Source organism: Columba livia, unplaced genomic scaffold (assembly GCF_036013475.1).
Source record: "Columba livia isolate bColLiv1 breed racing homer unplaced genomic scaffold, bColLiv1.pat.W.v2 Scaffold_102, whole genome shotgun sequence".
NCBI classification, from domain to species: Eukaryota; Metazoa; Chordata; class Aves; order Columbiformes; family Columbidae; genus Columba; species Columba livia.
In genome coordinates, this window is record NW_027043007.1 from 270,069 (window position 1) to 295,826 (window position 25,758).

Consider the following 25,758-nt stretch of genomic DNA (forward strand, 5'->3'; position numbering starts at 1 on the left):
GGTGTCACCAGCTCCCATCGCCCCCGGGGACACGCTGCCCTGACAAGGCTGGCAAGGCCGCCCCGCTCCAGGGACTGGCGCAGCCACCCCGCCGTCCTGAGCAAGGAGGCAGCAGCCAATTCTCCAGCCTCTGCAGGGATGGGAACAAGAGCGGGGGCCTGGCCCCGCACCCCGACCCAGAGGGAGGGCAGAGCCCTGGGGTTTAGGGGCTCTCCCCGCCCGCCTCCTGCTTAGCAAGGTACCAGCATCATTCCTGCACTCCCCAACACAAGCCCCGACTCCGGATGCACGAGGCACCTACTAAAGTCTCTGGGCAGAAGCTCAGACTCACCTATGTGTCGGAAAGCGCCAGCTTCTTGGCCGGTGGTGGTGACATGGTGCTGCTGGGCTGCGGAGCAGCCCTGGCCGACAAGAAGGCTTTCAGCTTTGCCAGCACCAGGCTGGCAGAAGCCCTGCTGCGAGGGTCCCTTGCCGGTGTCCCGGTGTTCTCCCCACTGCTCCACGGCTCCTGGCCAGGGATGGGCTCCGGCAGCCCAGGGGAGGCGGGCAGGGGCCCGGGCTCCCAGCAGCGCTTCCGGGGAACCTGCGCTTTGGCCCCACTGGTGTGACTGGGGCTGCAAAGTCCTGGAGCCGCTCTGGGCGCGGGGGGCGGCTGCGAGGAGCGCGGCTTCTTGGGCCTCTGGGCTGCGTCACCGGGAAACGCTGCAGCCCCGCGTTTGGCTTTCAGGGCCAGCTTGGGTGACGGTGACCCAGAAGGCAGCTTGACACGGCCAGGCAGGCTGGAGGCAGCTTTGGAAACGGGACCCTCTGAGCTCTTCCCGGGGCTGGGGATCCTGGGGAAGGCAGAGCAGGGCACGTGTTAACTGCCAGTGTCTGAGTGACTGCAACACACTCATCATAGCTGCGCACGAGAACCAGGAGCCAGAAGCTCCGAGGAGGTGAGGAGCTCTTGAGCTGCCGCAAAACCACAACAAACGGCTGCCGCCCTCCCCTGAGCCAGCACACGCACGTGGGCACTGGGGCTACTTGGGCCAAGCTCCTTCCCACATCCAGGCATGTGCCCCCAGCCCTGTCCCACACTCTGAGCAGGGACAGAGGGGCCGGGGACACAGGGCACGCTCACCTGAGGTAGAACAGCACATACGCCTGCTGGTTAAGGACCACCTTGATGTTACTGGGGCGGACCACGTTGTCATTCATTTGGTACCACTGCCCGTCGCTGGCCTGCGGAGGGAGAGAGAACGGGGTTGGGCTGTGTCCAGGGACGCTCCTGGCCTGAGAAGCAGCAGGAACAGCGCCCGTCGGCAGAGCTCCGCTCCCCAAAACCCGCAGGTGATCCCGGGCAGGTGAGGGGTCTCTGCAAGAGCAGAACTCCACACTTCCTGTGACGGAGCACAGCCCGTACACCCCAGTGCTCCACACCACGCACCTCTGCTGAGCACCCTCCTGCCTACCCCCAGCACAGAGAGGTGCCAAGAGAGCGCCCTGGGCTCACCTTCACGTAGCAGTAGTAGTGTCCTGCGTGGCTGCTGTACCCCGAGTGCACCAGCACCGTGTAGAGCCCGTACATGACCGGATCCCCGCTGGTATGGGACATGTACGGGCGGATGTTCAGGAGCTCAGGGTAGCCCACGTCCTGCAGAGAGAGGATGTCTCAGAAGCCTGCACAGCAGATGGCAAGAGCAGCTCAGCTGTCCTACGAGTCCCGTGTCACGAGGGAGGGAGAACCCACTCTCCCCAGGCAGAGCCCACGGTGAGGAAGATGCCGGTATGAGCCAAACTCCCACCGCAGCGCACAGCTGGGGAAGGGCTGCAGGACTGCGGTAGAGCTCGCACCGCGCACAGAACCACCTCCCACCCTGCTCGGGGCAGCAGGGCCTCGGGACAGGACACAGCCCCGCTCTGGATTGCTGAGCACTCACCTTTGTGATCTTGCCTCCAGTGAAGTCGGCAAAACGCTTCAGAGCAAGCGTGAGAACCCTGGGCGCTCGGTGGATGGTGAAGCGTTTGGTTGCCGACACTTTCTTCTTGCATCTGCACAGGGAGAGCTTGAGCTGTTCACGCTGTTCCACCACCCAGGTGCTTGCCAGCCCTGGCCAAGCCACAAACCCCACGGAAATGACCCTGGTGAGAGCGGGTTCTGCTCCAGGGCACCTGCTCACGGCCAGGTCTGCTGGCTCAGGTCCCCGTCTCAAGACGGGGGAGATGAGGAGTGACAGGCTTCATCGCAGGCTTCACAGCCACGCACCTCACGGTTTAGCGGTGGAGCAGGTAGAGAAGCCCTCCTGTACTGCAGCTGCCCTCCTGCTTCCCACCAGCACACCCGCAGCCCCTTCCCGCCCCAGCCCCGCACACTCACTTGTCACACAGGTAGGCGTTCTCTCCGCCCAGCAGGTCTGGCTTCACAAACAGCTCCAGTGCCTGCTCTACGTTTGCGGCTTGCTGCCAGGACAGAGGAGAGGTCAGGGCCAGGCAGAGGAGGCAGCGCAACAACAGAAGCTGATTCCCTCTTGCCTGCACCGTGCCTGACACTGGCAGGTTAAACAGCCTCGAGCAGTAGCGGTGCAGCTGCAGGAACATCCCCTGCAGAGCAGAGCTCCTCCCCACCTGACCCTGCCCCGGTACCGTGATCTCCACCGGCAGGTCCAGACAGGGGTCAAAGGTGTCCGAGACTGCTTTGCACATCGAGCACTTCACTGCAAGAGAACGAGCAGTGAGCACCCCCTGGCACAACACGGCACCACCACCCCCAGCACAGCGCAGGCGGCTGCCGTGTTGCCCTTTTCCGCGTTTGGGCTCTGGGACGGCAGCACCAGCATTCGCAGCCTGTACGTGCTGGGACAACAAGTGTTGCGGGACAGCTGGCAATGTGGGTTCCTTTGCTGGTGGCAATGAGCTGGGGACCCACAGCCAGCAGCTTCGTGACCCACAGATACCAAAAGACTGACCAGCTGCAGCTCTGCATAATTTGCACATGCTTAGTAACTTTCCCAAGTTACTGCAAGGCTCTCGGGGAAACAGCAGCCCTGAGAGTCACAGGCCCAGGCCCTGGCAGCCAGCACTCACCACGGGACCGCAGGGAACCGCCAAAGATCTGGTGGATCAGGGTGGTGGCTTGGGTCTGGCGATCCAACCTAGAGACGGCAGCTCGGATCACACAGCGCCCGCCCCAAGAGCCACCCCCACGGGCCAGCGCTGTGTCCTCAGGATCCAAACCCAGCCCAGTCACAGGATTTGGGGACAGAACCGCAGCTGTGCTGGGGTGGAGGTGTCAGGAGAAGGCAGACAGCAGCCCACGGCTGTATCACAGAGGGGCAGAGAGCTGGGCCATCCACCCCAGACCCTGGAGTCAGCACCTCCCTCCATGAGCCCAGCCCGGGGGACACGTTCACCCCACAGTCCCCTCCCGCGGGCACAGGGGACCAGCAGACAAGGGCAGTTGTCACCACCAGAGGCCCCACATACTCGGTGCAGTCGGGCAGGCAGGCCTTCTGCATGGCATCGATGGTGAAACGGAGGAACTCGTGTGCGTCCTCTTGCCTGCCCAAGCGGATGTGCGGGGCGATCTCTGCAGGAGAGGGAGGGATCAGCCGCAGCACGCGCTGCAACAGAGGCAGGTCCTCCCGCCCTCCCTCGGGACAGCGACTGCGGGGTTTGAGCTCCCTCGGCCCAAACCAGACGTCAGACTCATGTGGGCCGTGGGGGAAGCCCCACAAGGCCCGTGAAGGCCCTGGCAGGCTCAGTGAGTCGTCTCGGAAGAACCTCTGCCAAGACCTGCCCTGATCTCAAAGGTTCTGCTCCTGCAATAGTCTCTGCCCTCCTGCACGGCTACAGGAGGGGACGCGAGGGCAGCCATCCTTACTCTTGAGGTCTCGGACAAAGGACACTGGCTTTATCACTCTGCCGCTGTTCGCGAACGCCTGCGTGACGTGGTTCTGCATGACGCATGTCACGCAGAAGCCGCTTTGGTGACCTGGAGTGGGAGAGGAGAAGACAGAACATTGAGGACAAACCCAGGAGAGATAGAGGCAGTACAGGGGACAGGGAATCTCTGGTCCAGCACGGCTCATCCACGCTCAGTTTTCCTATGAGCTCTGTGCTGCAGCAGAGCTCTGGGGCATCCCGGGGTCACAGGGACCAGCACACACCACCCCGGATGGAACAGCCCCAGTCACAGCACCAGTCGCTGCAACCCTCCAGATGAGACAGCATCCACGTGGAGGGGAAACAGGGCACAGGGACTCGCTGATGAGCCCACGGATCAGCCCTGAGGGGTCGATCCCACCGGAGCCCTACGGACAGGGCTGTGAGCCCCACGTGCTCCCCTCGGTCACGGCTCGGAGCAGAGCCCACCAGATTCCCGTTCAAAGCCGCCTGTGAACCGCACCTGCAGCCTGTACGCAGCCTTGTGCCCTGCGCTCACACGGTCCCCACAGGCTGCGGCTGTTTGGGACCCCTGCTCAGACCCTCATGGACCCATCTTAGTCCTGGCTGTGTCCAGCACAGACAGAGCCTCTGAGACGCAGAATGCAGAGCTCAGGAACACTGCTACGGCCAGGAAAAGTGGATGCTCCCGTATGCAGGAATGTCCTCTCCACGGAGAAACGGGCAGGAGGGAGCAGAGAAGGCACATCCCGGCAGCCGCACAGCCCCGGCAGAGCCGTGCGCAGGGTGCTGAGCGCAGCCCCGGGACAGGCGGGCGCTCGCCTCCGACTCACAGGCGCGGCTGTGCTCCCTGGAGAGCAGGTAGTTGGCGAGCGGTGGCGTGTACGTGAGGCACTGCAGGGTGGCGTTGAGGAAACAGGTGTTTCCCAGGTTGAGCAGCCTGGCGCCGATGCGCTGGACACGCTGCCACTGCATGGCGAGGCGCCCTGCAGGGAACAGCCCCTTCTGGGGCGCAGGGACGCCGTCCCCGAGGCGCCCCGGGGTCCGGTCGCTGCCTGCGGGGAGAGAGAGGTGGGTGAGCCGCGGGCTGCGCAGCGCAGGGAGAGCCCCCCGGCCCTCTGCACCCACCCTGCTTGCCCGGCTGTCCCTCCTCAGCGCCGCGGGGGTGCTCGGCGGGCTCGGTGCGGGGGTTGAGCAGCAGGTACTTGGCCCGCAGCAGCTCCGGCTGGCCGGAGAAGCCGTGGCTGGCGGGCTGGAACTCGATCTTGTGCAGCAGCACCTTCGTGGCCGAGGTGCTCAGCAGCCGGCCCAGCGCCCCGGCCTCGCCCGCGTCCCGCCGCGCTTTCAGCAGCTCCCTCGGCTTCGCCGTGCCCGCCATGGCGTGTCGCCGCACGTGCCACCGCCTCGAGGTCGCGCCGGTCTCTCGGCCTCTCCCTCTCCACCTCCACACACGCTTCCCGCGCCTCCTCCTCAAGTCCCGCCCTTCGCTGCGGTCGCTCGCGCTCGGCTCGGCCCACTGACTCCTCCCCTCGCCTTCGCCGTCCGCTCCGCTCCGCGTCCAGAACAGGACTGAGCTGCGCCTGCGCGTCCCGGCAACGCCAGGGGCGGAGCCTGCCGGGGGCGGGGCTTGTTGTGACGTCATCGCACTCCGGCCACGCCCCAGGATCATTAAATGGTCACACACTGTGGTTTCAGTGCAGGGGAACCTGGACACCGTGGTGGATTTGGCCAACAAAAGCCTCTGCAAGTCTTACAAGGCCAAGGCGCAAGGTGTGCGCTGGGGGCGGAGCAAACCTGGTGTCCCGGGACAGGCTGGGATGTGACCGGCTGAGCAGTCCTGAGGAGAAGGGCGTGGGAGTTATGATGGGTTTATCTATATTTACTAGAAGTCTCTTAGCATTTTTTTATTTTACTAAACTGTGTTTCTCTCAGTCCAAATTTCTCCCTTCACTTTCGATTCTCTCCCCTATTGGGAGGGGAAGGGGTTGGGGGTGAGTGATCAGCTGCCGCGGTTGTGTTGCCAGCTCGGGTTAAACTACGACACGGGTGAAGGTCCAGAGGAACATCTGTCATGGTGGGGTCAGGGGCACTTGAGCTTTGTGGAGCAGCTCAGTCAATTGGGCCTCTTCAGTCTGCTGAAGGGGACACAGGGCACTGGAAAAGCAGCGACTCCTGCTTGGGGAGATGATGGGGGAGGCAAACCCTTCTGCAGTGGCGGCTGGTGGGACAGAGGCAGCAGCCACCAACACCCTCCAGGGAGCTTTGAACGGAGCATTAGGAAAAACTGAGCAGGCGGGTGGTGCTGCCCTGCAGCAGGACACCCGGGGACTCTCGGTGATCCCCGCCTTTGGAGGTTTCAGCTCACGAAAATGTCACCCAGCCTCACCCTGGGGTGTCTGATACCCTACCAGAGACTGCCCCATCGGTCCCTTTCCCAAAACCCCTTCCGTGCTGTTGGAACGATAAAGGACTCAGCATTCCAATTTAATGTGAATCACGCAAAGCCATTTATTACAGAAACAAGCTTCCTTATATATGCAACTATTCTCCGATCGCACGTCCACGCTCCAAGCATGTATTCACTCATTGGATATCATCTATGTTCCCGAGCTGTCCACACGCTGGAGTCCCACTGATGACAGGTCCGTTGATTTACGTCACGTTGAGGCCTTGTTATTGTAGAAATGCCTCTCTCCCAGAGCAGGTCCTGTTTTCAGCTTTTTGGAGTGGCCTTGAGATTCCTTTGGGCCTGACTAATTCAACAATAAATCTCCATCTAACAGAAACCCCTCCACACACGGATGCTGAGGGAGCTGGCTGAGGTCATTGCTGGACCACTCTTCATCATCTTTGCCAAGTCTTGGGAAACGGGAGAGGTGCCTGAGGACTGGAGGAAAGCAAATGTCACTGTAGTCTTCAAAAAGGACAAGAAGGAGGACCTGGGTAACTATAGACCAGTCAGGCTCACCTCCATCCCTGGGAAACGGCTGGAATGACTTATGCTTGGTGCCATCTCAAGGCATATCAAGGATAAGAGGGTCATTAGGGGCAGTCAACATGGCCTCACCAAGGGGAAGTCGTGCTTGACCAACCTCATTGACTTTTTTGAGGACATAACAAGATGGATGGATGATGGCAGAGCGGTGGACGTGATCTACCTTGACTTGAGTAAGGCATTTGACACAGTCTCCCACAGCATCCTCACAGCTAAACTGAGGGAATGCCGTCTGGATGACCGGGTAGTGAGGTGACTGGCTGAAGGGAAGAAGCCAGAGAGTCGTGGTCAATGGGGCGGAGTCCAGTTGGAGGACTGTATCTAGTGCAGTGCCTCAGGGGTCAGTACTGGGGCCTGTATTATTCAATACATTAATTAACGATTTAGACGAGGGAATAGAGCGACTTTCAGCAAGTTTGCTGATGACACCGAGCTGGGAGGAGTGGCTGACACGCCAGAGGCTGTGCTGCCATCCAGAGACCTGGACAGGCTGGAGAGTTGGGCGGGGAAAAATTAAATGAAATATAACAAGGGCAAGTGCAGAGTCTTGAATCTGGGCAGGAACAACCCCAGGTTCCAGTATAAGTTGGTGTCACGGAGGCACCCCGGGGTTAGTTTGAGGGACAAGAGGGTGAAGAAGTGAGAAGTAGGGTTTTAGCCCTCCAAAGTGACTTGAATACAGGTTCAGATATCAGTTGAGTAAATTAAGGGCCAGCAACTAATACAACAGGAGGTCCACAGTGTGCATGCACGTGGCTTCACCCAAAACAATGCCGGAGCCACCCCTGAGTCCGGGAAGAGTCCACACTTGCCTGAACACAGCGTGGGATTATTTTTAAATACACGTGCAAACGTGCACGGAATATTACACGTGCTTATGTCGAAGCACGTGAGGACACATGCAAATGTGCACGGAAAGTATAAACACATGTGCAAAATGTGCACGGAAAGTAGATGCACTCACAATCCTGCGAGGGTTAATTTTACTCACACCCGTGGCGGCAAGGCAAGCGGAGTCTTTGTCCCGGGCAGGGGGCGCCGTGGCTCCTGGTGTCAGTGGCTCAGCTCGTGCTCCAAGAGACCCGCAACAATGGGCGGACTCTCGACGAGAGTCCCGTTTTTTGATTGGGTGATCAGATCTGACTGTGGGCATTCCAGAAGCTTCTCTGCACCACCACACTGCCTGTGGGGGTGCCCCTGAAGCCTCCAAACATCCCCCACACTGGCCACGGTCGTCCAGCGGCTCCCTGGCACCTCGTCACTCCCTTCTCCTAACAGCCCTGGCCAGGGGGCTCTGGGGCCAAACGAAAGAAACTGTAGCAAAGAGAGAGGGAGATGTGTCTACTCCTTCCATGATGAGGGAGGGAGGGTGAGATAAGGGGGTTTGCTTTCTGCCACAGTTGGGGAATGACCTATTAGAGAGCAGCATAGAAGAAAGGGACCTGGGGGTCCTGGGGACAGCAGGATGAGCACGAGCCAGCACTGGGCCCTTGTGGCCAGGAAGGTACCTGGGGTGGATGAGAAGGCGGGTGGTCAGTAGGTCAGAGAGGTTCTCCTGCCCCTCTCCTCTGCCCTGGGGAGACCACACCTGGAATACTGTGTCCAGTTGTGGCCCCTCAGTTCCAGCAGGACAGGGAACTGCTGGAGAGAGTCCAGCGCAGGGCAACAAAGATGCTGAAGGGAGTGGAGCATCTCCCGTGTGAGGAAAGGCTGAGGGAGCTGGGGCTCTGGAGCTGGACAAGAGGAGACTGAGCGGTGACCTTATTAATGTTTACAAATATATAAAGGGTGAGTGTCAGGAGATGGAGCCAGGCTCTTCTCGGTGACAACCAACGGTAGGACAGGGGAAATGCGTTCAAACTGGAACACAAGAGATTCCACTTACATTTGAGAAGAAACTTCTTCATGGGAAGGGTGACAGAACACTGGACCAAGCTGCCCAGGGGGGTTGTGGAGTCTCCTTCTCTGCAGACATTCCAACCCGCCTGGACACCTTCCTGTGTAACCTCATCTGGGTGTTCCTGCTCCATATGGGGATTGCACTGGATGACCTTTCCAGGTCCCTTCCAACCCCTGACATTCTGGGATTCTGTGATGCCACAGGCTAACTACTCAAGAATTACACCTGCTTTGACAAGTAAGGACGTGAAAAAGCTTCAGTTTTTCTCCTGAAGAACAAGGAGTTCCCTTACGGCACGGTCCTCTTTCTCCTATTAGTAACAGTGGCACTAATTCCAAGCCACGCTTGAGAGCCGCTTTATTTTTCCTTGTGTCCAAAGCTCATCCCGCTCATCCCTGGGAAGGACTCCTGCCAGTCTCTGCAAAGCACATCTCTCCAACCTTGTGTCATCCACAGGTTTCTGTTCAGCCCAGGACACTTCTCCCCATCCCTTCAGCACACTGCCAGCTCTCAGGTTTTCAGCTGCATGGAGTCAGGCCGCTCCCTTCAAAGTCTTCCCTACAAAAGTCTTCTCTACGTGCTGATGCCAACTATATCGCCTCATATGATGTACGGCTCCACGCTCCTTCTGCAGAGCTCCATGGACGGGGCAGTCTTCCTCTTTCTTTCATGGTTATTCACCTTTGCTTGTTTTGTTTTGTTGTTGTCAGATTTATTTGTTCTGTGGGGACCTCTGCAGCTCCTCCGGCCAGGGTCACCCCTACCCTCCCAGCTCTTCCCAGGGCCAGGAGGGAGGCAGGGGTGTCGGGATCAGCCCAAGGGTGCTGGCCACCAGTGTCCAACGTGCCCCTGAAGTCTCTGTCTGCTCTGCCCACACTGACCCTCACCTGCGCAGGGAGCAGAGCCCTCCCGGCCTGGGACAGGAGTTGGGGTGTTTCCTCCTTCCTGCCAGCCTCCACAGACACCCCACTGTCCTCACTGTTCCTCGTAGATGACCCGGAGTTTCTCCTGGCACACGTCTGCCTGCTGGCACCCGATGAGCCCCAGGCACACACAGCCCGTCACGCAGCCCGCTAGCCTGCCTGCCCAGAGACCCAGCTTCCTGCCACCAGCCCCATGGGCCTGGCCACGCTCCTTCCTGCCCCTGGGCAAGGCTGAGCCCAGGGGGGTGCCCCGAATGGGAAGTCCAAGAAGGCTGCGAGAGACCCAGCAAAGCTCCCACGGGGAGCCCGTGTGCGAGCCCAGGTTCAAATGGGCAGCAGGGATCCCCGTGGGCCCCACATGGGGCAGGCAGGGCTCTGCAGCTGCCCGGCAGATTTGGCAGCAGCCGTGGCTGGAGCTAAGCTGCCGTGGGGCAGGGAGGGTCCCTCGGCAGGGCTGTGGCTCACCCAGGAACATGATGGCCGCCTCACGCAAGGGCTCCTGCGGGCTCTGCAGGTACGGCAGGCTCTGGCGCAGGTAGTCCTCCACTCTGCTGCTGTCCTCCCTGAGCTGGTGAGAGCACCAGGGGACAGGGCTGGCGCAAAGCCTCCCCCGACGCCCAGGACTGGCCTCGCCTGCCTTCCCCTGCCCAGACACCCATGGTGCCCAGCACGCAGCTGGCGCCGCGGTCTGGAGGGAGCCGGAGGCTGGGTGTCAGAGTCCATTAGCAGCCGTCCTAAATGCCACCACGCCAGCTTTATTTACCCGGAGCTATCCTGCTCCTTCGTCGGCAGCTTGCTGGATCTGCACTCTTTTCAGAGTGACACGGTAAACAGCTCCTTCTTCTGCTTCTTCACCCCATCCTGAATTGTGCCCTGCCAGGAGAAGGGGCACTAACACCCAGCACTGACGGCCGCTGCATGAACATTTTGATCCACAAGGGTTAGCACCAGTTCTCTCAGGAGCTCTGCTGGTGCAGAGACTGTTGGAACTTGCAGCTGTGAACGGGAGGGAGCACATGAAAGCAAGAACATCGCTTTGAGCTACAAAACCAAGACTGGGCTGTGTTGCCACGGGTGAACTGATCTGATCTGCTGGGCTGTGCATTTAGGTTTTCTGTGTAATACTGAAGTGATCTAGAATATGCTGAGGCAGATACAGGCTTGAATAATCTGACTAAAATGTGTTGTCTTCTTTTTTCTTCTCTTCATTGGGTTAAAAGGGAAATAATTGCAGTCTTGCAAGAATTCAGCTTATCTGTGGGTCTCTTGTTTTTCTTTCATGCTGCCTTCATTCTATCTGATTTCACTAAATCCTACAAGGATTTTAAGACCCTCTCACAGCCCTGCTACAGCGCCAAGTGGGCATCATTAAACCAGACTCCTCCTTCACAGCTTGCTTTTCAGCGCTGTTTGGATTTGCAGGAAGGAGCAAAGAACAAGAGAATAGTAGACAATGAGGTACCAATTAACTTTTGAAATACATATACTGGTCCCCCTGCAACCGCATAATGTTTGGTCGTCATACACAGCGCTTGAACAATTAAAATTTCAGGGCTTTTAAGTACCACAGCATTAAGCACAGCAATAGCTAAATTAGAAAGGATTTCTTTCGAGGACACTGCAACAAAATCCTGGTTTGGGGAGGCTGAGGCTTGGGTTCTTTATGAGCTGTTTGTTTTTACCTCCTCCGTCTCTAAAATATCCCCTAGTCACACAGAATGGTCCGTACGCCAGTGACTTGCCTCTTGAACGCTCTGTGGAGTCTCCTCGTCTTCCTTGGTTGGTTCCTCAGACTTTCAGGAAGGCTGTGCAGGGACTCCACATCTTCCTCGCGTGTCTTCCTCCTGGGTGTCCTCCTCCTTTGTCTCCTCCAACATCTCCAAAGACACAGGTTCCGAAAAGAGAAATTCTGAGCCTGTTTGAAAACAACAGAAAGGCAGTTTCGAAATGCCGATAGCACAACATTTACTTTTCATGTCCTTTCTCTTTCTCTCTCCCTTGTGAAACACCACAATTGAAAAAGATCAGCACACAGACAAGGAAGATGCTCAGTCACGTTCATTAGACGCAGCGCCAGCCCCTCTCAGCCCAGGGCACGATTACCTGCAGCCAAGGCCCCTTCCAGCTCCCCTCGGTCGCTGCTTTCTCTATCACAGTCGGTGCTGCTGTTCAGTGGCCTGAGCCGGTAACCCAGACAGCGCATCTTCTTCTGCCTCGCCTGCCCTGCGTGTGTCAGTGCGGTGCTAAGGCTTCCTCCACCAGGACACCTCCAGATTGAGAAAATGGGTACTGAACATGTTTCTGGAAGCCACCTGTTTTTCTAGGGGAGGCAAAAATGCTTTTCCCAGCAGAAGTCAGCTCCAGCCCTTCTCCCTTTATGCTGTTATGACTCTTGTCTTCCAGCCTGTGCAAACTCCGAGCTTTCCAAAGCCTGACTCCTACCCTCCAGCTCAGTCAGAACGCAGCATTAACACTTGCTTTTGCATTCGGTTATTTCATGTTCACTCTTAAGATCCCTCAGAATCTTCTCTCTCTCTGACTCTCCTTATTTCCATCTTTTAGAATCTTCTCACCCCTGCTGAGGCTGCTTCTCGCAGATCAACACCTGCCAGAAGCTCCCAGTGCTAAAGATCACTGCGAGGCTTTTTCTTTCATATGCTACCAATATACTCTCGGTAACAATTTCAATCTGACCCACCCAGCTTTGAGATGCACCTTCGTTTTGATGCCAAAAATGCATCTGCAGTTCACAACAGTGACACAAGGATCCTGTGGGACACAGGAAACATTTCCATTACTAACAAAAAGAGTGTCAATGATTTACAGCCTGCAAGTGATGCGTATCACTTGTGATCTATAAATACTTGCTCTCACTGGGATTCACCTTAATACTTGGCCCTCCCTCCTTCCCATTGTTCGCTCTACCCACGCTCTTTTGTTTTGTTTTCATTACATCCTTTGAGACAGACTTCTACCCGTTTGCAAAAATACCAGGACAAGACAATAGAAACCCTGGCTGTGACCTTGAGGCACTATTACAATGCAAAGATAGACTGTGCGATAGAATCATTTTGGTTGAAAAACACCTCTAAGATCATGGAGTCCAACCGTTCCCCACCCCCGGCACTGACCCGTGTCCTGAGACCCTCATCTCAGGTCTGTCCAACCCTCCAGGGATGGTGACTCCAGCACTGCCCTGGGCAGCCTGTTCCAATGCCCCACAGCCCTTTGGGGAAGAAATTGTTCCCCAGATTCAACCTCAACCTCCCCTGGCGCAACTTGAGGCCGTTTCCTCTGCTCCTGGCTCTTGTTCCTGGGGAGCAGAGCCTGACCCCCCTGGCTCCAAGCTCCTTTCAGGCAGTTCAGAGATCAGAAGGTCTCCCCTCAGCTCCTGTTCTCCAGATGAACCTCCAGGTCCCTCAGCCGCTCCTCATCAGACTTGTGCTCCAGCTTGGTGAGGCCAAGTCCCAGGTGGCCGGTGAGGGAACAGGTGGGACTGGGGAGGGGTGAGGGGCAAATTCATCCATACAATGTCCAGCCTCACAGGGCTGCTCTCCTGCCCATCCAGATGTCTCCAGGAGACCCCCTGGATCAATACCCATGGTAGAATGCTGCTATCACTTCTTGTATACGATGAAAAATGATAGAAAACAACTCGGAAAGAAAAACCCCTCTTTTATGAAATCATGTTTGAAATCTTCACCAAGAAGTATCTGACGGAAATCTCTCCCAGGAGTCGTCCGAGTGCTGAGGACTCTCTCTCAGCCGTTCCTCCCAGCAGAGCTGTTCCAGCCTCGGATCCTCCCTGTGGCTCCTCTGGCCGCTCCCGCTGTCCCGCCAGCCCAGCCGGTTCCCGAGGGAACGCTCCAGTTTCTTGCCCGGTGTCCCGGCGGCAGCGCACCGGCCCCACAGGGACCCAGCGCGGGGCTGGGGCGGGCACAGGAACCGGCAGCAGCAGGTGAGGACGTGCACGGTGGTCCCCTCTGCTCTCCTTCCCTGGGGGGCCGCCCTGCAGTTATTGATATAAAGAACAACTTGGTGGTCTAAATAAAAGAGGTTGCTGTGAGCCAAGAGGAGAAAACAAAAAGGGGAGCCCAGAGAAAGGGGAGGGGAAAAGACACAGACAGGGAGAGGGAAGTGAGGGAGTAGAAGAATCAGAAGGGTTTTCCCTTAGAAGCAGAAAGGAAAAAAGGAAGGAAACTTTAAGAACAGAACCCCCAGCGCCGTCCCCAGCCCCGGCTGCACAGCGGCGCCCAGTGGGCGGTGCAGCCGCTGCCTGGGGAGGAGGCGACTCTGCAGACTCCAGCTGTGGTGTCACCAGCTCCCATCGCCCCCGGGGACCGGCTGCCCCGACAAGGCTGGCAAGGCCGCCCCGCTCCAGGGACTGGCGCAGCCACCCCGCCGTCCTGAGCAAGGAGGCAGCAGCCAATTCTCCAGCCTCTGCAGGGATGGGAACAAGAGCGGGGGCCTGGCCCCGCACCCCGACCCAGAGGGAGGGCAGAGCCCTGGGGTTTAGGGGCTCTCCCCGCCCGCCTCCTGCTTAGCAAGGTACCAGCATCATTCCTGCACTCCCCAACACAAGCCCCAGCTCCGGAGGCACGAGGCACCTACTGAAGTCTCTGGGCAGAAGCTCAGACTCACCTATGTGTCGGAAAGCGCCAGCTTCTTGGCCGGTGGTGGTGACATGGTGCTGCTGGGCTGCGGAGCAGCCCTGGCCGACAAGAAGGCTTTCAGCTTTGCCAGCACCAGGCTGGCAGAAGCCCTGCTGCGAGGGTCCCTTGCCGGTGTCCCGGTGTTCTCCCCGCTGCTCCACGGCTCCTGGCCAGGGATGGGCTCCGGCAGCCCAGGGGAGGCGGGCAGGGGCCCGGGCTCCCAGCAGCGCTTCCGGGGAACCTGCGCTTTGGCCCCACTGGTGTGACTGGGGCCGCAAAGTCCTGGAGCCGCTCTGGGCGCGGGTGGCGGCTGCAAGGAGCGCGGCTTCTTGGGCCTCTGGGCTGCGTCACCGGGAAACGCTGCAGCCACGCGTTTGGCTTTCAGGGCCAGCTTGGGTGACGGTGACCCAGAAGGCAGCTTGACACGGCCAGGCAGGCTGGAGGCAGCTTTGGAAACGGGACCCTCTGAGCTCTTCCCGGGGCTGGGGATCCTGGGAAAGGCAGAGCAGGGCACGTGTTAACTGCCAGTGTCGGAGCGACTGCAACACTCTCGTCATAGCTGCGCACGAGAACCAGGAGCCAGAAGCTCCGAGGAGGTGAGGAGCTCTTGAGCTGCCGCAAAACCACAACAAACGGCTGCCGCCCTCCCCTGAGCCAGCACACGCACGTGGGCACTGGGGCTACTTGGGCCAAGCTCCTTCCCACATCCAGGCATGTGCCCCCAGCCCTGTCCCACACTCTGAGCAGGGACAGAGGGGCCGGGGACACAGGGCACGCTCACCTGAGGTAGAACAGCACATACGCCTGCTGGTTAAGGACCACCTTGATGTTACTGGGGCGGACCACGTTGTCATTCATTTGGTACCACTGCCCGTCGCTGGCCTGCGGAGGGAGAGAGAACGGGGTTGGGCTGTGTCCAGGGACGCTCCTGGCCTGAGAAGCAGCAGGAACAGCGCCCGTCGGCAGAGCTCCGCTCCCCAAAACCCGCAGGTGACCCCGGGCAGGTGAGGGGTCTCTGCAAGAGCAGAACTCCACACTTCCTGTGACGGAGCACAGCCCGTACCCCACAGTGCTCCACACCACGCACCTCTGCTGAGCACCCTCCTGCCGACCCCCAGCACAGAGAGGTGCCAAGAGAGCGCCCTGGGCTCACCTTCACGTAGCAGTAGTAGTGTCCTGAGTGGCTGCTGTACCCCGAGTGCACCAGCACCGCGTAGAGCCCGTACATGACCGGATCCCCGCTGGTCTGGGACATGTACGGGCGGATGTTCAGGAGCTCAGGGTAGCCCACGTCCTGCAGAGAGAGGATGTCTCAGAAGCCTGCACAGCAGATGGCAAGAGCAGCTCAGCTGTCCTACGAGTCCTGTGTCACGAGGAAGGGGGAACCCGCTGTCCACAGGCAGAGCCCACAGTGAGGAAGATGCCGGGATGAGCCAAACTCCCACCACAGCACAGCACAGCTGGGGAAGGGCTGCAGGACTGCGGTAGAGCTCGCACCGCGCACAGAACCGCCTCCCACCCTGCTCGGGGCAGCAGGGCCTCGGGACAGGACACAGCCCTGCTCTGGATTGCTGAGCACTCACCTTTGTGATCTTGCCTCCAGTGAAGTCGGCAAAACGCTTCAGAGCAAGCGTGAGAACCTTGGGCGCTCGGTGGATGGTGAAGCGTTTGGTTGCCGACACTTTCTTCTTGCATCTGCACAGGGAGAGATTGAGCTGTTCATGCTGTTCCGACACCCAGGTGCTTGTCAGCCCTGGCCAAGCCACAAACCCCACGGAAATGACCCTGCTGAGAGCGGGTTCTGCTCCAGGGCACCTGCTCACGGCCAGGTCTGCTGGCTCAGGTCCCCGTCTCAAGACGAGGGAGATGAGGAGTGACAGGCTTCATCGCAGGCTTCACAGCCACGCACCTCACGGTTTAGCGGTGGAGCAGGTAGAGAAGCCCTCCTGTACTGCAGCTGCCCTCCTGCTTCCCACCAGCACACCCGCGGCCCCTTCCCGCCCCAGCCCCGCACACTCACTTGTCACACAGGTAGGCGTTCTCTCCGCCCAGCAGGTCTGGCTTCACAAACAGCTCCAGTGCCTGCTCTACGTTTGCGGCTTGCTGCCAGGACAGAGGAGAGGTCAGGGCCAGGCAGAGGAGGCAGCGCAACAACAGAAGCTGATTCCCTCTTGCCTGCACCGTGCCTGACACTGGCAGGTTAAACAGCCTCGAGCAGCAGCGGTGCAGCTGCAGGAACATCCCCTGCAGAGCAGAGCTCCTCCCCACCTGACCCTGCCCCGGTACCGTGATCTCCACCGGCAGGTCCAGACAGGGGTCAAAGGTGTCCGAGACTGCTTTGCACATCGAGCACTTCACTGCAAGAGAACGAGCAGTGAGCACCCCCTGGCACAACACGGCACCACCACCCCCAGCACAGCGCAGGCGGCTGCCGTGTTGCCCTTTTCCACGTTTGGGCTCTGGGACGGCAGCACCAGCATTCGCAGTCTGTACGTGCTGGGACAACAAGTGTTGCGGGACAGCTGGCAACGTGGGTTCCTTTGCTGGTGGCAATGAGCTGGGGACCCACAGCCAGCAGCTTCGTGACCCACAGATACCAAAAGACTGACCAGCTGCAGCTCTGCATAATTTGCACATGCTTAGTGACTTTCCCAAGTTACTGCAAGGCTCTCGGGGAAACAGCAGCCCTGAGAGTCACAGGCCCAGGCCCTGGCAGCCAGCACTCACCACGGGACCGCAGGGAACCGCCAAAGATCTGGTGGATCAGGGTGGTGGCTTGGGTCTGGCGATCCAACCTAGAGACGGCAGCTCGGATCACACAGCGCCCGCCCCAAGAGCCACCCCCACGGGCCAGCGCTGTGTCCTCAGGATCCAAACCCAGCCCAGTCACAGGATTTGGGGACAGAACCGCAGCTGTGCTGGGGTGGAGGTGTCAGGAGAAGGCAGACAGCAGCCCACGGCTGTATCACAGAGGGGCAGAGAGCTGGGCCATCCACCCCAGACCCTGGAGTCAGCACCTCCCTCCATGAGCCCAGCCCGGGGGACACGTTCACCCCACAGTCCCCTCCCATGGGCACAGGGGACCAGCAGACAAGGGCAGTTGTCACCACCAGAGGCCCCACATACTCGGTGCAGTCGGGCAGGCAGGCCTTCTGCATGGCATCGATGGTGAAACGGAGGAACTCGTGTGCGTCCTCTTGCCTGCCCAAGCGGATGTGCGGGGCAATCTCTGCAGGAGAGGGAGGGATCAGCCGCAGCACGCGCTGCAACAGAGGCAGGTCCTCCCGCCCTCCCTCGGGACAGCGACTGCGGGGTTTGAGCTCCCTCGGCCCAAACCAGACGTCAGACTCATGTGGGCCGTGGGGGAAGCCCCACAAGGCCCGTGAAGGCCCTGGCAGGCTCAGTGAGTCGTCTTGGAAGAACCTCTGCCAAGACCTGCCCTGATCTCAAAGGTTCTGCTCCTGCAATAGTCTCTGCCCTCCTGCACGGCTACAGGAGGGGACGCGAGGGCAGCCATCCTTACTCTTGAGGTCCCGGACAAAGGACACTGGCTTTATCACGCTGCCGCTGTTCGCGAACGCCTGCGTGACGTGGTTCTGCATGACGCATGTCACGCAGAAGCCGCTTTGGTGACCTGGAAGGGGAGAGGATAAGACAGGACGTTGAGGACAAACCCAGGAGAGATGGAGGCAGTATAGGGGACAGGGAATCTCTGGTCCAGCACGGCTCATCCACGCTCAGTTTTCCTATGAGCTCTGTGCTGCAGCAGAGCTCTGGGGCATCCCGGGGTCACAGGGACCAGCACACACCACCCCGGCTGGAACAGCCCCAGTCACAGCACCAGTCGCTGCAACCCTCCAGATGAGACAGCATCCACGTGGAGGGGAAACAGGGCACAGGGACTCGCTGATGAGCCCACGGGTCAGCCCTGAGGGGTCGATCCCACCGGAGCCCTACGGACAGGGCTGTGAGCCCCACGTGCTCCCCTCGGTCACGGCTCGGAGCAGAGCCCACCAGATTCCCGTTCAAAGCCGCCTGTGAACAGCACCTGCAGCCTGTACGCAGCCTTGTGCCCTGCGCTCACACGGTCCCCACAGGCTGCGGCTGTTTGGGACCCCTGCTCAGACCCTCATGGACCCATCTTAGTCCTGGCTGTGTCCAGCACAGACAGAGCCTCTGAGACGCAGGATGCAGAGCTCGGGAACACTGCTACGGCCAGGAAAAGTGGATGCTCCCGTATGCAGGAATGTCCTCTCCACGGAGAAACGGGCAGGAGGGAGCAGAGAAGGCACATCCCGGCAGCCGCACAGCCCCGGCAGAGCCATGCGCAGGGTGCTGAGCGCAGCCCCGGGACAGGCGGGCGCTCGCCTCCGACTCACAGGTGCGGCTGTGCTCCCTGGAGAGCAAGTAGTTGGCGAGCGGTGGCGTGTACGTGAGGCACTGCAGGGTGGCGTTGAGGAAACAGGTGTTTCCCAGGTTGAGCAGCCCGGCGCCGATGCGCTGGACACGCTGCCACTGCATGGCGAGGCGCCCTGCAGGGAACAGCCCCTTCTGGGGCGCAGGGACGCCGTCCCCGAGGCGCCCCGGGGTCCGGTCGCTGCCTGCGGGGAGAGAGAGGCGGGTGAGCCGCGGGCTGCGCAGCGCAGGGAGAGCCCCCCGGCCCTCTGCACCCACCCTGCTTGCCCGGCTGTCCCTCCTCAGCGCCGCGGGGGTGCTCGGCGGGCTCGGTGCGGGGGTTGAGCAGCAGGTACTTGGCCCGCAGCAGCTCCGGCTGGCCGGAGAAGCCGTGGCTGGCGGGCTGGAACTCGATCTTGTGCAGCAGCACCTTCGTGGCCGAGGTGCTCAGCAGCCGGCCCAGCGCCCCGGCCTTGCCCGCGTCCCGCCGCGCTTTCAGCAGCTCCCTCGGCTTCGCCGTGCCCGCCATGGCGTGTCGCCGCACGTGCCACCGCCTCGAGGTCGCGCCGGTCTCTCGGCCTCTCCCTCTCCACCTCCACACACGCTTCCCGCGCCTCCTCCTCAAGTCCCGCCCTTCGCTGCGGTCGCTCGCGCTCGGCTCGGCCCACTGACTCCTCCCCTCGCCTTCGCCGTCCGCTCCGCTCCGCGTCCAGAACAGGACTGAGCTGCGCCTGCGCGTCCCGGCAACGCCAGGAGCGGAGCCTGCCGGGGGCGGGGCTTGTTGTGACGTCATCGCACTCCTGCCACGCCCCAGAATCATTAAATGGTCACACACTGTGGTTTCAGTGCAGGGGAACCTGGACACCGTGGTGGATTTGGCCAACAAAAGCCTCTGCAAGTCTTACAAGGCCAAGGCGCAAGGTGTGCGCTGGGGGCGGAGCAAACCTGGTGTCCCGGGACATGCTGGGATGTGACCGGCTGAGCAGTCCTGAGGAGAAGGGCGTGGGAGTTATGATGGGTTTATCTATATTTACTAGAAGTCTCTTAGCATTTTTTTATTTTACTAAACTGTGTTTCTCTCAGTCCAAATTTCTCCCTTCACTTTCGATTCTCTTCCCTATTGGGAGGGGAAGGGGTTGGGGGTGAGTGATCAGCTGCCGCGGTTGTGTTGCCAGCTCGGGTTAAACCACGACACGGGTGAAGGTCCAGAGGAACATCTGTCATGGTGGGGTCAGGGGCACATGAGCTTTGTGGAGCAGCTCAGTCAATTGGGCCTCTTCAGTCTGCTGAAGGGGACACAGGGCACTGGAAAAGCAGCGACTCCTGCTTGGGGAGATGATGGGGGAGGCAAACCCTTCTGCAGTGGCGGCTGGTGGGACAGAGGCAGCAGCCACCAACACCCTCCAGGGAGCTTTGAACGGAGCATTAGGAAAAACTGAGCAGGCGGGTGGTGCTGCCCTGCAGCAGGACACCCGGGGACTCTCGGTGATCCCCGCCTTTGGAGGTTTCAGCTCACGAAAATGTCACCCAGCCTCACCCTGGGGTGTCTGATACCCTACCAGAGACTGCCCCATCGGTCCCTTTCCCAAAACCCCTTCCGTGCTGTTGGAACGATAAAGGACTCAGCATTCCAATTTAATGTGAATCACGCAAAGCCATTTATTACAGAAACAAGCTTCCTTATATATGCAACTATTCTCCGATCGCACGTCCACGCTCCAAGCATGTATTCACTCATTGGATATCATCTATGTTCCCGAGCTGTCCACACGCTGGAGTCCCACTGATGACAGGTCCATTGATTTACGTCACGTTGAGGCCTTGTTATTGTAGAAATGCCTCTCTCCCAGAGCAGGGCCTGTTTTCAGCTTTTCGAAGTGGCCTTGAGATTCCTTTGGGCCTGACTAATTCAACAATAAATCTCCATCTAACAGAAACCCCTCCACACGCGGATGCTGAGGAAGCTGGCTGAGGTCATTGCTGGACCACTCTTCATCATCTTTGCCAAGTCTTGGGAAATGGGAGAGGTGCCTGAGGACTGGAGGAAAGCAAATGTCACTGTAGTCTTCAAAAAGGACAAGAAGGAGGACCTGGGTAACTATAGACCAGTCAGGCTCACCTCCATCCCTGGGAAACGGCTGGAATGACTTATGCTTGGTGCCATCTCAAGGCATATCAAGGATAAGAGGGTCATTAGGGGCAGTCAACATGGCCTCACCAAGGGGAAGTCGTGCTTGACCAACCTCATTGACTTTTTTGAGGACATAACAAGATGGATGGATGATGGCAGAGCGGTGGACGTGATCTACCTTGACTTGAGTAAGGCATTTGACACAGTCTCCCACAGCATCCTCACAGCTAAACTGAGGGAGTGCGGTCTGGATGACCGGGTAGTGAGGTGACTGTGAACTGGCTGAAGGGAAGAAGCCAGAGAGTCGTGGTCAATGTGGCAGAGTCCAGTTGGAGGACTGTATCTAGTGCAGTGCCTCAGGGGTCAGTACTGGGGCCTGTATTATTCAAAATATTCATCAATGATTTGGATGAGGGAATAGAGTGACTGTCAGCAAGTTTGGTGATGACACCAAGCTGGGAGGAGTGGCTGACACTGGAAGCTGTGCTGCCATCCAGAGACCTGGACAGGCTGGAGAGTTGGGCGGGGAAAAATGTAATGAAATATAACAAGGGAAGGTGTAGAGTATTGCATCTGGGTAGGAACAGCCCCAGGTTCCAGTATAAGTTGAGGAATGACCTATTAGAGAGCAGCATAGAAGAAAGGGACCTGGGGGTCCTGGTGGACAGCAGGATGACCATGAGCCAGCACTGGGCCCTTGTGGCCAGGAAGGCCAATGGTACCTGGGGTGGATTAGAAGGGGGGTGGTCAGTAGGTCAGAGAGGTTCTCCTGTCCCTCTACTCTGCCCTGGGGAGACCTCACCTGGAATATTGGGTCCAGTTGTGGCCCCTCAGTTCCAGCAGGACATGGAACTGCTGGAGAGAGTCCAGCACAGCCACCAAGATGCTGAAGGGAGTGGAGCATTTCCCGTGTGAGGAAAGGCTGAGGGAGCTGGGGCTCTGGAGCTAGACAAGAGGAGACTGAGGGGTGACTCCTTCATGGGGATCAATATGGAAAGGGGGAGTGTCAGGAGGATGGAGCCAGGGTCTTCTCGGTGACAACCAGTGGTATGACAAGGGGAAATGGGTTCAAACTGGAACACAGGAGTTTCCGCTTAAAGATGAGAAGAAACTTGTTCCTGGTGAGGGTGGCAGAGCCTGGCCCAGGCTGCCCAGGGAGGTTGTGGAGTCTCCTTCTGTGCAGACATTCCAACCCGCCTGGACACCTTCCTGTGTAACCTCATCTGGGTGTTCCTGCTCCATGGGGGGATTGCACTGGATGAGCTTTCCAGGTCCCTTCCAACCCCTGACATTCTGTGATTCTGTGATACCAGAAGTTAACTATTGAAAAATTACACCTGCTTTGACAAGTAAGGACATGAAATAGCTTCAGTTTTTCTCCTGAAGAACAAGGAGTTCCCTTATGGCACGGTCCTCTTTCTCTTATTAGTGACAGTGGCACTCATTCCAAACCATGCTTGAGAGCCGCTTTATTTTTCCTTGTGTCCAAAGCTCATCCCGCTCATCCCTGGGAAGGACTCCTGCCAGTCTCTGCAAAGCACATCTCTCCAACCTTGTGTCATCCACAGGTTTCTGTTCAGCCCAGGACACTTCTCCCCATCCCTTCAGCACACTGCCAGCTCTCAGGTTTTCAGCTGCATGGAGTCAGGCTGCTCCCTTCAAAGTCTTCCCTACAAAAGTCTTCTCTACGTGCTGATGCCAACTATATCGCCTCATATGATGTACGGCTCCACGCTCCTTCTGCAGAGCTCCATGGACGGGGCAGTCTTCCTCTTTCTTTCATGGTTATTCACCTTTGCTTGTTTTGTTTTGTTGTTGTCAGATTTATTTGTTCTGTGGGGACCTCTGCAGCTCCTCCGGCCAGGGTCACCCCTACCCTCCCAGCTCTCCCCAGGGCCAGGAGGGAGGCAGGGGTGCCGGGATCAGCCCAAGGGTGCTGGCTACCAAGGTCCAACGTGCCCCTGAAGTCTCTGTCTGCTCTGCCCACACTGACCCTCACCTGCGCAGGGAGCAGAGCCCTCCCGGCCTGGGACAGGAGTTGGGGTGTTTCCTCCTTCCTGCCAGCCTCCACAGACACCCCACTGTCCTCACTGTTCCTCGTAGATGACCCGGAGCTTCTCCTGGCACACGTCTGCCTGCTGGCGCCCGATGAGCCCCAGGCACACACAGCCCGCCACGCAGCCCGTAGCCTGCCTGCCCAGAGACCCAGCTTCCTGCCACCAGCCCCATGGGCCTGGCCACGCTCCTTCCTGCCCCTGGGCAAGGCTGAGCCCAGGGCGGTGCCCCGAATGGGAAGGCCAAGAAGGCTGCGAGAGACCCAGCAAAGCTCCCACGGGGAGCCCGTGTGCGAGCCCAGGTGCAAAAGGGCAGCAGGACTCCCCGTGGGCCCCACATGGGGCAGGCAGGGCTCTGCAGCTGCCCGGCAGATTTGGCAGCAGCCGTGGCTGGAGCTAAGCTGCCGTGGGGCAGGGAGGGTCCCTCGGCAGGGCTGTGGCTCACCCAGGAACATGACGTCCGCCTCACGCAAGGGCTCCTGCGGGCTCTGCAGGTACGGCAGGCTCTGGCGCAGGTAGTCCTCCACTCTGCTGCTGTCCTCCCTGAGCTGGTGAGAGCACCAGGGGACAGGGCTGGCGCAAAGCCTCCCCCGACGCCCAGGACTGGCCTCGCCTGCCTTCCCCTGCCCAGACACCCATGGTGCCCAGCACGCAGCTGGCGCCGCGGTCTGGAGGGAGCCGGGGTCTGGGTGTCAGAGTCCATTAGCAGCCGTCCTAAATGCCACCGCGCCAGCTTTATTTACCCGGAGCCATCCTGCTCCTTCGTCGGCAGCTTGCTGGATCTGCACTCTTTTCAGAGTGACACGGTAAACAGCTCCTTCTTTTGCTTCTTCACCCCATCCTGAATTGTGCCCTGCCAGGAGAAGGGGCACTAACACCCAGCACTGACGGCCGCTGCATGAACATTTTGATCCACAAGGGTTAGTACCAGTTCTCTCAGGAGCTCTGCTGGTGCAGAGACTGTTGGAACTTGCAGCTGTGAACGGGAGGGAGCACATGAAAGCAAGAACATCGCTTTGAGCTACAAAACCAAGACTGAGCTGTGTTGCCACGGGTGAACTGATCTGATCTGCTGGGCTGTGCATTTAGGTTTTCTGTGTAATACTGAAGTGATCTAGAGTATGCTGAGGCAGATACAGGCTTGAATAATCTGACTAAAATGTGTTGTCTTCTTTTTTCTTCTCTTCATTGGGTTAAAAGGGAAATAATTGCAGTCTTGCAAGAATTCAGCTTATCTGTGGGTCTCTTGTTTTTCTTTCATGCTGCCTTCATTCTATCTGATTTCACTAAATCCTACAAGGATTTTAAGACCCTCTCACAGCCCTGCTACAGTGCCAAGTGGGCATCATTAAACCAGACTCCTCCTTCACAGCTTGCTTTTCAGCGCTGTTTGGATTTGCAGGGAGGAGAAAAGAACAAGAGAATAGTAGACAATGAGGTACCAATTAACTTTTGAAATACGTATACTGGTCCCCCTGCAACCGCATAATGTTTGGTCATCATACACAGCGCTTGAACAATTAAAATTTCAGGGCTTTTAAGTACCACAGCGTTAAGCACAGCAATAGCTAAATTAGAGAGGATTTCTTTCGAGGACACTGCAACAAAATCCTGGTTTGGGGGGGCTGGGGTTTGGGTTCTTTATGAGCTGTTTGTTTTTACCTCCTCCGTCTCTAAAATATCCCCTAGTCACACAGAATGGTCCGTACACCAGTGACTTGCCTCTTGAATGCTCTGTGGAGTCTCCTCGTCTTCCTTGGTTGGTTCCTCAGACTCTCAGGAAGGCTGTGCAGGGACTCCACATCTTCCTCGCGTGTCTTCCTCCTGGGTGTCCTCCTCCTTTGTCTCCTCCAACATCTCCAAAGACACAGGTTCCGAAAAGAGAAATTCTGAGCCTGTTTGAAAACAACAGAAAGGCAGTTTTGAAATGTCGATAGCACAACATTTACTTTTCATGTCCTTTCTCTTTCTCTCTCCCTTGTGAAACACCACAATTGAATAAGATCAGCACACAGACAAGGAAGATGCTCAGTCACGTTCATTAGACGCAGCGCCAGCCACTCTCAGCCCAGGGCACGGTTACCTGCAGCCAAGGCCCCTTCCAGCTCCCCTCGGTCGCTGCTTTCTCTATCACAGTCGGTGCCGCTGTTCAGTGGCCTGAGCCGGTAACCCAGACAGCGCATCTTCTTCTGCCTCGCCTGCCCTGCGTGTGTCAGTGCGGTGCTAAGGCTTCCTCCACCAGGACACCTCCAGATTGAGAAAATGGGTACTGAACATGTTTCTGGAAGCCACCTGTTTTTCTAGGGGAGGCAAAAATGCTTTTCCCAGCAGAAGTCAGCTCCAGCCCTTCTCCCTTTTTGCTGTTATGACTCTTGTCTTCCAGCCTGTGCAAACTCCGAGCTTTCCAAAGCCCAGACTTCTATCCTCCAGCTCAGTCAGAACGCAGCATTAACACTTGCTTTTGCATTCAGTTATTTCATGTTCACTCTTAAGATCCCTCAGAATCTTCTCTCTCTCTGACTCTCCTTATTTCCATCTTTTAGAATCTTCTCACCCCTGCTGAGGCTGCTTCTCGCAGATCAACACCTGCCAGAAGCTCCCAGTGCTAAAGATCACCGCGAGGCTTTTTCTTTCATATGCTACCAATATACTCTCGGTAACAATTTCAATCTGACCCACCCAGCTTTGAGATGCACCTTCGTTTTGATGCCAAAAATGCATCTGCAGTTCACAACAGTGACACAAGGATCCTGTGGGACACAGGAAACATTTCCATTACTAACAAAAAGAGTGTCAATGATTTACAGCCTGCAAGTGATGCGT

At 58.2% G+C, this 25,758-nt stretch overlaps 2 protein-coding genes across 2 annotated transcripts; both read right to left on the minus strand.

Moving 5' to 3' along the window:
• Positions 1-331: 331 nt before the first annotated feature.
• LOC135577556 (ubiquitin carboxyl-terminal hydrolase 36-like) lies at positions 332-5,527 on the minus strand. Its single transcript, XM_065047692.1, has 11 exons — positions 5,014-5,527; positions 4,719-4,940; positions 3,863-3,973; positions 3,466-3,568; positions 3,067-3,134; positions 2,626-2,696; positions 2,360-2,442; positions 1,923-2,034; positions 1,496-1,636; positions 1,124-1,224; positions 332-833 (listed from the first exon to the last, which is right to left on the minus strand). Exons 1-11 carry the CDS (start codon positions 5,525-5,527, stop codon positions 332-334), a joined length of 2,028 nt encoding a protein of 675 aa, XP_064903764.1.
• An 8,817-nt stretch (positions 5,528-14,344) lies between these two features.
• LOC135577557 (ubiquitin carboxyl-terminal hydrolase 36-like) lies at positions 14,345-19,543 on the minus strand. Its single transcript, XM_065047693.1, has 11 exons — positions 19,030-19,543; positions 18,735-18,956; positions 17,879-17,989; positions 17,482-17,584; positions 17,083-17,150; positions 16,642-16,712; positions 16,376-16,458; positions 15,939-16,050; positions 15,509-15,649; positions 15,137-15,237; positions 14,345-14,846 (listed from the first exon to the last, which is right to left on the minus strand). Exons 1-11 carry the CDS (start codon positions 19,541-19,543, stop codon positions 14,345-14,347), a joined length of 2,028 nt encoding a protein of 675 aa, XP_064903765.1.
• Between the last annotated feature and the right edge of the window lie 6,215 nt (positions 19,544-25,758).